A 15,225-nucleotide genomic window follows, 5' to 3' on the forward strand; every position below is an offset into this window, starting at 1 on the left:
AGCAGGAGAAACGGTCTGTGGTATAATTAGTATTACTGCATTAAGTATAACAAGGATATATCATGGAATAGCACAACCCAGGATTTTGCTCATTCATCACATTTTCAGTAAGCTGGTTTAGGGATGTAATCCGTAACTTTACTGAATCTCTCTCACTTTTTAAAAGCATTTTAAATATGACAATAAAAAAAGATCCAAGTAACACAAACCTCAACTGATGCAAGTTCCTGTTTTCCACAGCAGGGAATCTCTTCCTTGGGTCCTTTACTAATCTTTTTCTCAGTGGAAGGCTTTGTGTTAATCTGTTTTTTCAAAGTCTCACAGTTTTCTATTTCATTCCTGAGAGGCACTTGCTGGTTGTTTCCTGGAATGGAACAATAGAAACAGTTTGAGAGGGTCATGAGCCTTCCATGCACTTTTCCTGAAACTCCCCTTCCCTCTAGACTAACATTTTCAACTGTGGATGCTTTCCAAAACACCCAAATATTAAATCAGTTTTTGTTTTGCTGATGATACTAAAAAAAATCCAAAAGCTAACACTGCTACATAAACATCCTAAAACCAGCATCAAGAGGTAACTTCATATCTAACAATACTAATGTATGCTTCCCCTGTGCTTCAGCTACAATCATGCTCAGTCAGGTGAGCACTAGTCAGTACCAGACTGGAATAAAAATTACTTGATAAAGGATGCTTACTTGTGAAATAATATTATAATCTAGTTGAAACTAGTATACAAAATTACTCTGTACTTTATTATCCCTTTGTGGTTTTTCCAGGTTTAATATTGACCTACCTCACAGGGGTGAAAAGTGATTAGGACAGGTCCCTTACCAAAAATGCAGAAAGCAATCTAGTTACAGAAGATACAAAGAAGCCTGAAGTATTTAATGCATTTTTACTTCAGTCTTCATAAAAAGACAGATGACAAGTTCAGTTGGCAGTAAAACAGGGAAGAAGACAAACAGCCTAGAGTAACAGCAGACAAGTTAGGGATGACTTAGAAAAGCTACATGTTTTCAAGTCAACAAGGATGCACCCTAGGGTACTAAAGAAATTGACTGAAGTAATTCCAGAGCCATTAGCTATCCTCTTTCAGAATTTGTAGAAATTGAATAATGGTTTGAGATGATTGGAAAAGTGATAATACAGACCCCATGTTTAAGAAAGGGAAGAGAAAAGATCTGGGGAACTACAAGACCAGCCAGTCTGACTTCAATACCTGGAAAGATCATGGAGCAGGTCCTCAGGAAATCAACTGTGAAACACAGAGGAGAACAAGGTGATCAGGAACAGCCAGCATGGATTCACCGATAGCAAGTCATGCCTGACCATCCTGACCTCCTTTATGATAGGTTGACAGGCTCTGTGGGGAAGAGCAATGGATGTGATATTGACTTTAGCAAGGCTTTTGACACCGTCTCCCACGACTTTCTCATTAGCAAGCTATGGAAATACAGGCTAGATGCAAATTACTGTAACACTGCTACATAACTGGTTAGATCATCGTGGTCAACCAACAGTCATCAATGTCTACTACGGAAGAGGTATCAAATGGGGTTCCTCAGGGCTCTGTCTTGGGTCTGGTATTGTACAATGTCTTTATTATTAATCTGAATGATGGAATTGAGTGAAAATTTGCAGATAACGCGAAGTTGGGTGGAATTGGAGACACTGGAGGGTAAGGGCTAGATCCAGAATGACCTGAATAGACTGGAGAAATTGTCTGCAAGCAATCAGATGTCCTTCAACAAGACCAAGTGCAAAGTCTTGCACTTGGGATGGAATAACTGCATGCACAAACACACACTGGAGAATGACTGACTGACTAAACTGCAGTACTGCAGAGAAGACCAAGGGGTTACAGTGGGCCCCACGTTGAATACGATCCAACAGTGTACTCTTGTTGCAAAAGAAGCCAACAGCATCTTGGGCTGTATTAACAGAAGCGTCACTAACAACCCAAGGGAAGTCATTCTTCCTGGTGAGGAAGAATGAGAGGCCTCACCTGGAATAATGCTGTGTCCAATTTTGGGACCCATACTTCAAGAATTATGTGGACAGTTTGGAAAGAGTTCAGTGTAATCAACAAAAATGATTAAGGGCTTGGGAAACTAGACTTATAAGGAATGGCTAAAAAGATCTAGGGCTAGGTTATTTAGTCAGCAGAAGCAGGGGGGAGGAGAGGGACTGTTTGAAAGTCTTCAAATACATGAACAGTGATTAGAGAGGATGGAGATGGGCTTTTATCTGGGATATCACATAATAAAGCAGTGAGGAAGGCCTCAGCTTTGAATCAAAAGACATATTGCTAATCTTTTAAAAACACCGTCACATCCCCAGACTGTAACACATGGAGTAAATTGTTTCCTAAAGACTTCTTGGTGCCTCTGTAATTAATAGCCATGCCTTTTCCCCACTGACGTGACATAAATTTATTCTGCAGTACCAAACCACTTAAAAAGTAAACCTCAAAATCTTGGATAACAAGGAAACCCCAACAGATCTAGGAGTGAAATAAACAGTTCATTTAGTTGTTTAACATTCAATAATAGGGGCCGGGATCTACAAAAGGACTGGGAAGTAGCAATGATCAGCTTTGGAAATTAAATTAACAAATCTGAGTGAGGTGCCTAAGAACAGGATTCACAACCAAGCAACGCACAAAACAAGAGATAGGCGGGCTCCTACACCAGTCAAAGGAAATATCAAAGAAAGAAGAGATATTGGATGCTTCCCTTTCTCCTCGACTTAGACCTTTAGTTAGGCACTTACCTGAGACCAATAATCCACTTCCTGGAGTTAGGTGCCTAAATCACTTGGCTATGTGTGGCTAAGTGACTAGGGCTCACTTTTTCTTTTAAAATGCAGGAGGGTAATGGTGGTGGTGTTTGCCTAACAGTGACAACATCCATCCAGGCAGTGGGAGGCCTGGGTTAAAGGTCCTTCTCAGACTGAAGGGGCTCAAAGCCAACAGCTTCCATATTCCAGAATAATACTCTAACCCCTAGAAAACAGTCAAGTCTAGAATAAGGGCATTCTCTCCCCTCTTCTTAAAGCCAGGTCAATGAACAGGAAATACAAGATCCACAGAACCACAAGTCAGCCCAAACTGGCATGATTTTGTAGCTTCATAATGAGGAATTTCCTTGACGGGGGAATCCTGAGTTCTGGAGCCTGCTTCAAGGACTGCAAAAGCATTCTGTAGGAGATTCATGGAGCAAACAGTATTGAGAGCAATGACTGGGACCCAAAGGAGTGCCCTCATTACTGGGCTACCTGCACAAATATTTATCTTCCTTTTTGCTTTCTTCTTCTCTGAACCATGAATCCTGTGTTCTTGGCTGCACAACAGATATGTTTTAACAAGTCAGGTGACAGGTGCCCCTATTCCAGCTTTGCCTCTAGTCAAGTAATCAGGCACTTTCCTGGGGGACATGGGTTTGAACTCAATCAGGCTGAGGACAGCACTTAATCCAGAAGCCTGGAAATACTTTGTTAAAGTTTTATGCTGTAATAATAAAAAACCCAGCATATAATTGCTGCAGTAATCATTTACTTCTGTTACTCATATAATGACATTTAAAGGAAGATGATGCCATCTCCCATCTGATTTATGTACAAAATGTGTTATCTGGAGACTATAGCTAAAGTTAATGCGCTCAGTTGTTATAAATAATTAAAGTAATCTGATTCAAGTAAATGATTTTAATCTGTTTTGTGCCGTTTTCAAAATATTCGAGGACTAACAACAATACTTGAACTTTTAAACCAGCATGCAGGCCACATGCCCCAGTTGTACTATGCCATGTACCTTCCTGGCCCCCACCATGTAGTGGACAACCCCTGCTGCACTGCATTGGTGCCCCCACGCCAAACTTTGGTTCCCCTGAGCCCCTGGCCACAGGCTCCCTCACCCTATAGGCTACAAGCAGGGCGAAGCAGCAGAAGCTGGAGGAGGGAAGGGCAACAGGAAAAGGGAACAGCACTTGAACCAGGAGCTCAGGGGCCTCAGGTTTACCCCTTGAGGGTCAGATGCAGCACACAGGCCGCTAACTGGATAGCCCTGGTTCTACAGCATCTAAAGAATTTAAAAACACTTTACAAACATGATGAAATTTGCTAACATCTCAGAGACAGGTAAACAGTATTATCTCTGTGGAGGAAACTTACCGGAGGTGAGAGAGAGGCGGCGAGACGCCACGCTGGCAGCTGGTAGCAGCAAAAGTGAAACCGCGGCGGCCGCTGCAGACAAAGATCAAAAGGAAAACCCGCAGTGGAGCCAGGAGGAGCCGGGAACGGCTCCCGCGTCTATTTGGGCACGCTTTGTAAAAGCGCACTGGGGGCAATTGGCTGGGTGGCCACCCAGTGCCGGGATAAAAGGCCCGGTGGGAAGGAAGCTGGGGGGACCGGAAGCAAATGACAGGTACCAAACCCGGGGAGGGAACAATGCGACAAGGGGGCCCAAGGCCCAGGCAAAGTCAGGCACCGTGTGAGCCAGGAAGCACAGAAGGGCAGTGGCGGACACTCGGTGCAAGTACAACCTGTAGCCCACAGCCGCAGCCCCTAAGAAACTGAGCGCCAGGAAGGGCCAGAACACTGGCCCCAACAGACAACATCACGGTTGGCGTTAGGCGGGGTGTAGGGGAGGTGGAGCCCCGAAAAGCAATATCTGCAAAGACAACCAAAGGAGAGTACCAGGGAAGACAGGATCAGACACCATCCTCCCGCCAGAAAACCAATTACCATCAAAGGTGTGGCAGGTGAGACCCCTGGGGAGCTGACCCAAGGCCACTCCCAGTAGCCTGGCCGTGCAACCCCAAAGGCGACAGTGAGGTTTGAAAGAAACCCAGACACGCGATGCTCGGGGGGAGAAGCACAGCAGGTTACAATCTTCGTTTAACATATCATATAGGGAAACACAGTAGTGAGTAACGCCCCAATATTAGTTATTCGGTAACAAAGCTTTACATCTAGCCTCATGTTCAACCACTAAAATCACCCCTGCAACAGACAGGATAGAGTTAGCATGACCTCAACAAGACAAAGCTGGCAATTCTTGGCTCTCACTTAGTAGGTTTGCTTTTGCCAATTCTCAAGTGAAACCTTGCACAAAAAGCATTCCTCCGACATCCTCAACTCCTCCTCAAAAAGGTGTAAGATTGCCCAGGGAAGCTAGACATATAATCAGAAAACCATAAACTATGTATATCTGTATTCAGAGATAGAAATGGCAACTGGTGAATTCCTAAAAAGATAAGAGTTTTCAAATATATGCTGACAGAAACTTTTGGTCTTTCTATGTTACAAAATTGCAGAAACGAGGTGCCTTTCTTTTGAAGAGTGCTAAGCACCCGTAATTTCAAATAAAGTCAACGAGAACCCTTTTTGCTCAACAGCCCTAAATAAAAAAAATCATGTCTCCAGATTTTCACCAGGCCAAACCACACAAATACCTAACCAAAGGCAAACTGTATTTATCATCACAACTACAATCACAACACTGTTATTTCTAAGCATTATTTTAATTCTTACAAGTGCATGGGTTTATGCCCAGATTTTGTGTGAAGCCCTGAAACAATCACACAGATCCACAAAGTTTGCTTTCAACTGCAAACTTCATCAGAAAAAAAAATCATTGTTGCTTTTATTTATGACAAAAAAATATTTTTTCTGAAGAGACCCTGTTGCTTGCAAACATGCTATCAAACTATCAAAAACAAGAGTCATATGGAGAACAAATTTCATTGGATCCAGGATTTTGCCTAGGTCAAATAGTTTCCAAAAATGTAAAATGGAAAGATTACCATTATTTTTCCTGGAAACTTCTTGCAATTCTGGTTGCTGTTGAGGTGAATTTCTTGACAAGTGACTTTCAGGTAGCTTCTTAGATGTCTTCACAGGACAGAATTCCTGTTCTTTAAGCTCAGTTATTTTTTCTGAAATTTTAAGGTTAGTTTCCTTAGGAAACATACATGTTTCAAGATCCTCCTTCAAATCACACTCTGAAGAAGTATTTTTCATGAGAACTTTATTTTTCAGTGCACTTTCTTCTTTATCTAGAAAGTTTCCTGAAAGAGTTAAATTTTTTTGCATGTTTATATTTATGCCATTTGCATATTTTAGGGTTACCCAGTTCTCACCAACAATATCAGTACAAACATTCTCTTTTGGTAGTGAGATTTGGTTCTCTACAGTCTGATTCTGTTTTTCATCAGTAGTTGTGATGACACTGCCAGCTGTTGTGCTTGCTTTTTGTTTACTATAGTAAACTGAACATTTGTGTTTTTTCTGAGAGTGGCTGTACGTTGCTGGACTCCTCTTTGCAGCATTCTGACTTCGGTTGGATGGAGCGCTCACAGAAAGGAAACCCTTCCCTTTGCCTTTATCAGAGGAGTTATATGAATCTATAAATGTTTTGCAGCTGCCCCTGGATAAAAAAATAAAGAATTTTAGTTTACACACACACACACACACACACCCGTGCGCACAGCTACCATTAGATTCTTCTTCTTACAAAAAGAAGAATTCAATGAGACAGGATGAAAAATACTGCAAACTTAAAAAACAGATTTCACCTTTTCAATTGTCTGAGTGTGGTAGGGCTCATAAAGAGTGCACCATCATATAAATGTTTCACTTAAAGGCTACAACCCACATTCCCACCCAAGTTGCATGCATGGGTTCTCCCAACTTCAAGGACAGCCACGATTATGATTGCTTACAGATGCTAAAAAACTGCCGCTTTACTTTAAACTCATTGCACCCCTAGCACATGTCCAGAAGAGGCATTTGCATTGTGTTAATTGGACCCCGCTCGCCCAACATCTGTATACATCGGGCACTTTAGCGGGGCTTTTTTGGCGTTTTTCTCTAATAGCTGATTGAATCAGCTATTACAGGGGTTGTCAACCAGGGGTACGCGTACCCCCAGGGTACTTGGAAAGGCGCTAGGGGGTACATGTATGGAGTGCAAGGATGGAGCACAGCCACCCACCACCCTGTGTCACTGCCTCCTAGGAATGGACTGGGGGGGGGGGGGGGCGCGCGACAAGGGAAGCGGTGTCCCCCTGCAGGCCATCCAGGCAGATGGGGGTGGGGGGGGAGTTCGCATGCAGTACCTGCTACCGCCACCCACCATCCCTTGCCACTGCTGCTGCCACTCCACGTCCGGCCACGCACGCACCCCCTCACCCCCCCCGGCGTATACTTAGTAAAAAAGGTGAAAACCCCTGAGCTATTAGATAAAAGCACCAAAAAGCCCCATTGAGGCTGTGCAGCCAGGTCCAACAAACACGCCGCTTCTTCCAGTACAGTGCAGTTTTGTTTTTTTTAACATCTATAAGCAGCCTATGTTTCCAAGTAGCCTCAGCCCTAGATGCATGTGGCTGCCCAGGGCTCTGGATTTTTACTTTTTTAGATTTAAACAATAAAAGTGATCCTGGGCTCTGGGCACTTTAACAATTAAATGTTATAACAAATTACCCTAGAAGGATTCAAAATTTTAAAAAAGCAAACATTTGGATAGGGACAAATAACTCAGCCAACCTCCTACAAAAACCCTGTTATCCAAGGATCGTACTCTCAATCCTCTCTCGAAGCACTATTCAACTCAACAGCGCCTACAGCTGATCTAAATGGCCCCTAATATATTTTGAACAGAGGCATAATGAAGTGGCTGGAAACTCAGGCAGCTGCCATATACAACGGCAATGGCAACTTCCAGTTGCCAGTACACTACTGACATGATTGTGTGGCTGTAGCCAGTTTTTTTTCTGCCCCTATTGTGATTCCCAGAGTGGCTGCCCCAGTCACCCACCCTAGTTATGCCACTGATTCTGAATCCTGGTGAACAAAGTTCCAGGGTCTTAGAGCATGTACAGAAAAACACCATCAGCAGCCCCCTCCTTTTTATAGCAACGGAGATCCAACATCAGTGCCTCTGCTGATGTTAGTGGTGGTTCTTCTCTTCTCTTCCTTACACACAGATATTTTCTCACCATTCTACGCTGAAGGATGGATCTGAGGCACCAACCCTCCATGCTTCCAGAAAGAGAATCACCCCAACACACCTCCTACAAGTTTCTGGCCTCCTCTCTCTCTCTGTCTCAGACCAGTAAGGTGGTCATCATAGAGGACATGCTGGTTTTCTGCTACTCTGTCCTCTGTTGATACAAAACCCGACGCCTTTACATCGATTTTTCTCTTGAAGAGAAAAATGGAAGACATAAAGGCATCAGGTTTCATATCAGTAGAGGACAACCAGAATCAGTAGAGTATCAGAAAACCAGAATGTCCTCTATGATGACCACCCTACAGACCAATCACCTAGCAACAGACATCCAGATCCCCACTAAGTTCCTAATTTTTCTATTTATTTTTAATATGCCAATATTTTATATAGTCCTAATAATTCTTATTTTCCTAATATTCTAATATATTCTAGTATTTTCTATATGGCCCTCAACAACCTAGGATTGCTTATATGCCAAAGGCAGAATTTCCCATTTGGTATACACTTGGATTTCAGATAACTGATCCTATTAAAGACATTTAGTTTTACTTTAGACTTCACCCCTCTCAAATAAGCCTTGTTTAAAATATTAGCAATCAAAAACTTACAAGAAATACAATCTAACTGAAGCATCACCCATCAAGATATTCATAGAGATTAATCAAGATGTGCAGTTAATATTTCTCTAGGTGATCACCCTGAGCTAGGACTGATTCATTCAACCTTCTAAATGTATTCTGTTTTCACTAGGAGTTCATTGTGAACTTAACTTCACAAACTGATTTGAATATGTGCTTAAATGCTGGGGTGAATCATCACCTAAGTACAGAAGGTAACACTTGATTCCCTGCAAACTGCTCTCCATTCTTAACTTAGGTGAAAGTTATACTTCAATCACACAGTAATCGAACACAGCAAAGATGAAGTGTTTCTACCCTTTTTGACATATCACTGATGTGGTTCCCAAAAAACGAGTTTGATGATAATACCAAAGTATAAGAAATTGTTCCCTGTAAAAGAGAGTGCCAATTAGAGCACTTCAAAAGAACAAAAGGAAGAATATTTTTACTTGTAGGAATCAGAGCTGATTATGTCAACAGGATTGCTGTTCTGCTGTGCCGAAGGACTCGGGTTTGGCCTCTGTCTTGATTTCATGAACTCTGCAAGAATATACTGTGCTTGTTGGAAGGCTATTAGAATCACACCCAGCAGTGACAAACTGAAAAAGAAAACAATGCATATTAGTGCCCTCGTAAGTCAACCAAAGAGATCAGGCTCATAACCAGAATTTGTTTTCTGAACTTTCTGTTGATAAATTCTGACACTAAGCTAGAAGAAGGGTATGGTTTTAAAAAATACAATGAAAATTAATAACTTTTCTGGAAGTAATTTTTGCCTTTTCTTCCTTGCAAGTTATGATCTTTTTCAGGGAGGGGGAGGATGGGAAGCCTAAATTATTTGCTTTACAACATAAAAAGTACATAATTATTCACTAATAAAAAAGAAAAGATAAATTGTAGTTTGAAGCTAAACTAGGGACAGACAAGTGTTGTATTGCAATGATAGGCAACAGGAGTCTCAAAACAATCTAAGTCCTGTACAGCACACAACAATATATACTTCACTTGATTTGGCCATACATATGTATTTGCAGAAAGGCAGAATGACTGGTCTGTCAGGTTGCTTGCTCTGTCTTTCTCTGATGTCATAATTTCCATCTCTCATGCCTTTTTGGAGAAGATACTGACTTAAAACTTACTAGGAATGCCATGATGCTTCCTTGGTCAAGGTTGAAATCGTAAAGGATTCCCCACCACCACCCACGGTATATTTTGTACAACCAGTTAGGTGAGCTGTAGGTATTTTTGCCACCTTCTAAAACAGTCAGCACAGACTACTAATAGGAGACAAAATACCTGACTAATGAAAAATGGCTGTATTTAATATTCATGTAGCATCCATTAATCACACATGGGAGCCTGAACGATGAGTTTCCTTGCTTTTCAACTCAAATACTTTTGGTTTTGACATGATACAAACAGAAACACAATGTGTTCAGATGCCAGAATAAACTTGCACTGGCATGCAATAGTATCAATATGACATTACCCTTCACATCCAATCAATTCTAAAAGGTGACAAAATGTAATAGGATTTCAAAAGTAGTATGAAAAAGCTACTAGAAATCACCTGCACTGGGTACAGTATTCAAATTATACTACATGACATGGAATGTTACTGAATACACAGAATAGTAAAATTAAAATTATGAGGTTAGAGCCTTAGCAGCTGTACCATACTTTAGGCCCTTTAATTTCAATGGAAATAGTACAAGTAACCCTACCTAAATATCTAATATTTATTCAAATCAGCTCAATCGCATATATTGAATCACCTTCTAACCACAGACTTGTTTCTCAAAAATCTGCATTAACAGTGTTAAAAATATAGGGGAAATATTAAAAATATGTGGTTGTTTTATGCAACTAAAAGCTGATCTAGAAATGCAGCTCCATTTGTGAGTCAGCCACAGAAACCACCCGTGTGTCTACTGCTAGGGATTTCACTAGTATGGGACAGTGCTCAGTGGACTTAGCTGACACCAACACCTTCCTTCTTAGCATGTGGAAACACCTAGTCTGTCGCTTGTTCTAATTATTCTTATTCAACATGGGAGTCCCAGACAGATCACACAGCCTGCTGGCAAGCTTTAGAATAGCTTCTAGACTGAAGATGCAGTAGAAAATTAGTTTATTACTTATTAAAGCACTGTCACAGGAGCATATGACACCTTAGGGCAGTGTTTTCCCAAACTTTTGATACTTGGGGCATGCTTTTTTCCAGATTAAAATTGAGGGCACACTTTACTCACAAGCCCACAGGCTGGATTCAGCCCATGGGCCTGACCTTTCTGGACAGGGCTGGTCTAGCTGGAGCCCGATCCAGACCATTTTTTGTGGCATACCAGACGCCACAGAACACCCTTTGGAAACCACTGGCTTGAGGACACAGAGGACAGGTCTCTTTCCTAAAGAACTTACTATCAATACAGTTTAATCACTCTTTGCCCAGCACTTAGCGTCTTGAAAAAATGGCCCCTCATTATGAACTGGAATTTCTCAAAATTCTACAAAGACTGGTACCAACTGCTGAAAGTGTATGCAAACCAAAAACAATTACAAGTCTTTTACTAAGCCTTGATAATCAGGATTTGAGTAGCAAGTGTATTACCTAACAAAGAGAACTGTGAGCCTCCAGAAAGATTCCTCCCAGCTGGGTCCTGGCACCACGTCTGCACACAAGGGTAACAAATGGTGAGGAAGGGTCACATTGAGTGTGAAGTGGAACTCTAAACCAGCGGTAGTCACCAGAGTAAATTCCCGGATTACCCATGAAGAAGTAAAATCAGGGGTAAACCTGTCAGGAATATAAAACAGGCCAATGTTCATTTTTCTATGGTAAGATTTAGTTCCAATATGATCACAGATTTATATTACACAAATTCTAAGTTTAGTAATATGAAAAAAGACTGAGTGAGAACTGCCTATTTGTACACAGATATTAGCATCTGTATAGGAGAGGGTTTGTGTCTCTGTCTTTTTAAAACTATAATTACTTTGGCATGACCTTCTAGATTCAGGTAATTTGATTGAAATAACCTGTACAGTGTTGAAGTGCAACTCACTTTTTCAGTCAGAAGATAGTAATATTCACTGAACACTGAAGCAAAATTACTGTAATACAATAACATAATTTGATAGAACTTCATAATTAGTAAAAATGTAGTAATCGATGTAATATAGTATGTTTTGTACTAATATAACTTAGTACTAAGACCTCATTATACTACTTTCAGTGTAATGTACCAAACAAAGGGGAGGTTTTGTGGGTATTAGTGAAGTGGTTACTAGTGAGGTTCTTTTGTCATTTCAGATTCCACTAAAATTAATTTATCAGGGAAAAAAAAAATCAATTCTTACACAATGCTGATGTCCCGAGAACAGTTTTGGGCTAGGAAAAATTCTTGGCAATCTAACACTTCAAACCCATATCCTTGGCAACTGTATCCATTTATCTTCATAGATGATATAGTTATGGGAAGAGGCCCAATATTCTCCACTTTGAAATTCTTTGTAATAGATAAGATTTGCTTGCTTTCTTTTAGTTCTGAAAGAAACAAAATTAGCATGTGGTTACAACACAGTGGTTACCAGCAGTGGTTCTCAACCTCCTTAGGACTCTAGGCACCCCTTGGAAAATGCAAGCTCCTAGTTTTCACTAATTTTTTGACTTCAGAAAAATAATAAGAGAAATTCTTCTGTTGCAAACAACTCAGAAAGCCCATAACAGATCAGAATGGTTTTAACACTACAGATTCTTATTTGAAATCTTGGGTTCATCTTGTGAGCTGTGTTTGCACACCTAAGAGTGCTAACATGGTGTAATACCCTGGAAAAGATGTCAAGGCACCCCAGAGTACTGTGGCATCTTGGTTGAGAATCACTGGCTTCCAGCAATGTAACTTTTCGTACTAACTTTTTCCAAGGTTATTGCATACAATTTTAAAATTTACAAAAAAATTACAAAAGTAAGCATTGACTTTTTCATTTAATAAACAGTATTTTTATGGGCAGTCCAAAGAATGTGTGAAATCAGAAATCTTGTGTTCTGACAAAACAGAATACATATTTCTTACTATACAGTCTAGATTTTACTCTGACAATTACTTTATTTAATGCTTTAGTAATATTAAGGAAAAAGTAAATAAAATCAAGTTTATTTCTATGGTAGTTCATTATCTTGCTAGTAATATAAAAATACAGCCTTGTACAAAATAGTCTGCTTTTTGTTTTTCGTTTTGAGGGGTTTTTAATCTACCACATATACTGCAATTTCTATTTCTGCTGCACTAGCTTATCAAGAGCAAATTTCTGAATTTCAGGGGCAGACATGAATTTCTTGATGAGTTAGGAATTTTGGTGATGACAATGCAAAAAATAGAATTCCTTTTCATTGACTACTTTTGATCAAAAAAATACTTTTTAGTCTTTTATGCTATTTTTATGTTACACCAATATAGCTGAAGAACAGGGATGGCAACCTACAGCTTGTGGGCCAGACCTAGCTGGGGATTTGCCAGCATGGGCTATCCCTATGCCGCACCATGCCAAAGCCAGGTGGCAGGTAGGTTTCCCAGGCTGCATTACAGCTAGACGGCAGAGAAAAGTGGCCATGGGGAAAAGCAGCAGCAGCTAAAGGATGACTGGATCTTGGTGCCAGCTCATCTCAGACTTGAGCTAGGCCATTCCGGCCTGCCACTAGAAAACATTGCCAGCTGTGGCTGTTAAATAATTGACCTGCTACAAAATTAGAAGCCTGCTTTTTCTTACTCACGTCGTCTGCAGTCCATAAGTGTAGCTTCTGGTACCTTAAATCGGAGTGATCCTCCTGCACCAGGTAGCCTCCCACCTACTTTCAGTAATTCTCTGGCTCCAAAGCCTTCTACACTGACCACATCCAGGACAGTTAAGTTATTTCTGCCATAACAAGAGAAACAGAAAGCCACATTTTGAACAAGAGAGAAAACTTAGCTTAACTACTCCCTCTTTAAATCAGCACCTTGGCACAGGTGCCATCCCAGCACCCCAGCAGCTGAATCACTGTGCACATCCTGGATGAAATTCACTTTGTACAGGTCAGGATATATACTACTAAAGTTGCATTTATGAGCAAAAGAGAAATCCCCCACTATTATCTCAGCGACTGGTGAGCCAAGTTCCTTGGGAAGCCCTCTACAAGACAGTGAGTAAAGAACAGCAAAAGGACCAGAGGATCTGCTAATGGATGGAAGTGGCCTCAGCCAGTGTAAAAGGAGGGTAGAGTTCCTTCTCTCCTCCCTTCTTCCCCCTCCCTTCACCTTCTGCCCCAAGATCTCTCTTTCTGCAGATATATCCAATGCATCCTGGTACTCCTGCTGAGCTCCAGATCCCTGGATTTGGTTCTCCAAGAACCAACGTACTCTAAATCATCATGCTACACTGACTGGATTCCTAACTTGCAACATCAAGGACTAAATTGAGAATCACATTAAAGAGAGAGAGTCAAATTAGTAACAATCATCCTCTGTCTACACAGAAATGAAGTTGATGGGAAATGGAGAGAATTAATCCACAATAACAGTCACTGGAAATGTATATTTATCTGAGTCTTTGAACACACTTATCACACACAAAAGTAATTCCAATTAGAACACTAGTTATGACAGTGTCCCTTTAAATAGATATAAGAGCAAAAAGTAGATCACAGATTTGTTTAATATTTTTATATTGGAAAGAAGGTGTTTTAAATTGCATGTGTGCAACGTGCATCTCTGCCACAATAGTTGGCAAAGTAATTTTCTCAAGTCAATGTTTGATTATTGCTCATAAACTAGGTGAAATCTGAAAAGCTCACATACCTGATGAGTATAAGAGAAGCTAAAATCTGAAAAGCTCACATACCTGATGAGTATAAGAGAGGCTACTCTTTTATAATCAACTGGTGTAAAAACCACACCAACTCTTTTAGTTTCCAGTGGTTGCAAATGTAAATGAAGCACCTCAGAACTGGATTTCTTGTTGGCAACCTCCTCCTGATGTATATCCTAAACAAACATGCATTAATTTATTTATTGGCACAATATTAAAACCACCCCAATGAAGAAAACAATACATCACTTATTAGTACTGTTTTAAAATAAAATTTGATGGTAAGGTGCAATTACTGCAATTCAACTGATTTTATGGATATTATTCAATCAAACCAATTCCAAAATAAAGCACTGCATAAAGTTGTGTTAATCAAAAGTTCACATTATACCATTTCTTTTGTTATGAAGATTACTTCATTTTTAGCAGAATTCATTGCTCTGATGGAAAAAGTAATTATTTTTTATAAAACGCTCATATTCTAGAAATCCTGAAGCAGTATGCAAAGTACTGAAAACGGCAGTGTACTGATGGTATAAGAAAATGTGACAACCGTTATACATACAGCATTAGACATTATAACTTGATTTAACTAACGGAGAAACTGCTGGCAGTTAGCAAGATCATTTGAACCACTGGAAACAACACAAACTCCTTAACGTATTACTGCATTTACTGAAATCCAAAACAAGGATTCGGCCCCATCCCCATTCCAGCCCCCGCCACCAAATGCCCAAAAGTTTG

General features: G+C 40.5%; 1 protein-coding gene across 8 annotated transcripts in view; it reads right to left on the minus strand.

Annotated features, from left to right (window-relative positions):
• Window positions 1–15,225, minus strand: part of TMEM131L (transmembrane 131 like) — a 125,343-nt gene that overhangs the window by 20,729 nt on the left and 89,389 nt on the right. For 5 of the 8 annotated variants that reach the window (XM_019481474.2, XM_019481472.2, XM_019481473.2 and 2 more), the window contains 9 exons: window positions 14,515–14,657; window positions 13,409–13,551; window positions 11,995–12,181; window positions 11,246–11,431; window positions 9,084–9,233; window positions 5,808–6,430; window positions 4,174–4,245; window positions 1,223–1,258; window positions 210–364 (listed from right to left, as the gene is read on the minus strand). In XM_019481474.2, coding sequence (XP_019337019.1) covers window positions 210–364; window positions 1,223–1,258; window positions 4,174–4,245; window positions 5,808–6,430; window positions 9,084–9,233; window positions 11,246–11,431; window positions 11,995–12,181; window positions 13,409–13,551; window positions 14,515–14,657 — 1,695 coding nt within the window. The remainder of the gene's footprint in view (window positions 1–209; window positions 365–1,222; window positions 1,259–4,173; window positions 4,246–5,807; window positions 6,431–9,083; window positions 9,234–11,245; window positions 11,432–11,994; window positions 12,182–13,408; window positions 13,552–14,514; window positions 14,658–15,225) is intronic. The other 3 variants (XM_059721950.1, XM_014593868.3, XM_014593876.2) reach the window with 3 other exon arrangements.

Source organism: Alligator mississippiensis, chromosome 2 (genome assembly GCF_030867095.1).
Source record: "Alligator mississippiensis isolate rAllMis1 chromosome 2, rAllMis1, whole genome shotgun sequence".
Taxonomy (NCBI): Eukaryota; Metazoa; Chordata; order Crocodylia; family Alligatoridae; genus Alligator; species Alligator mississippiensis.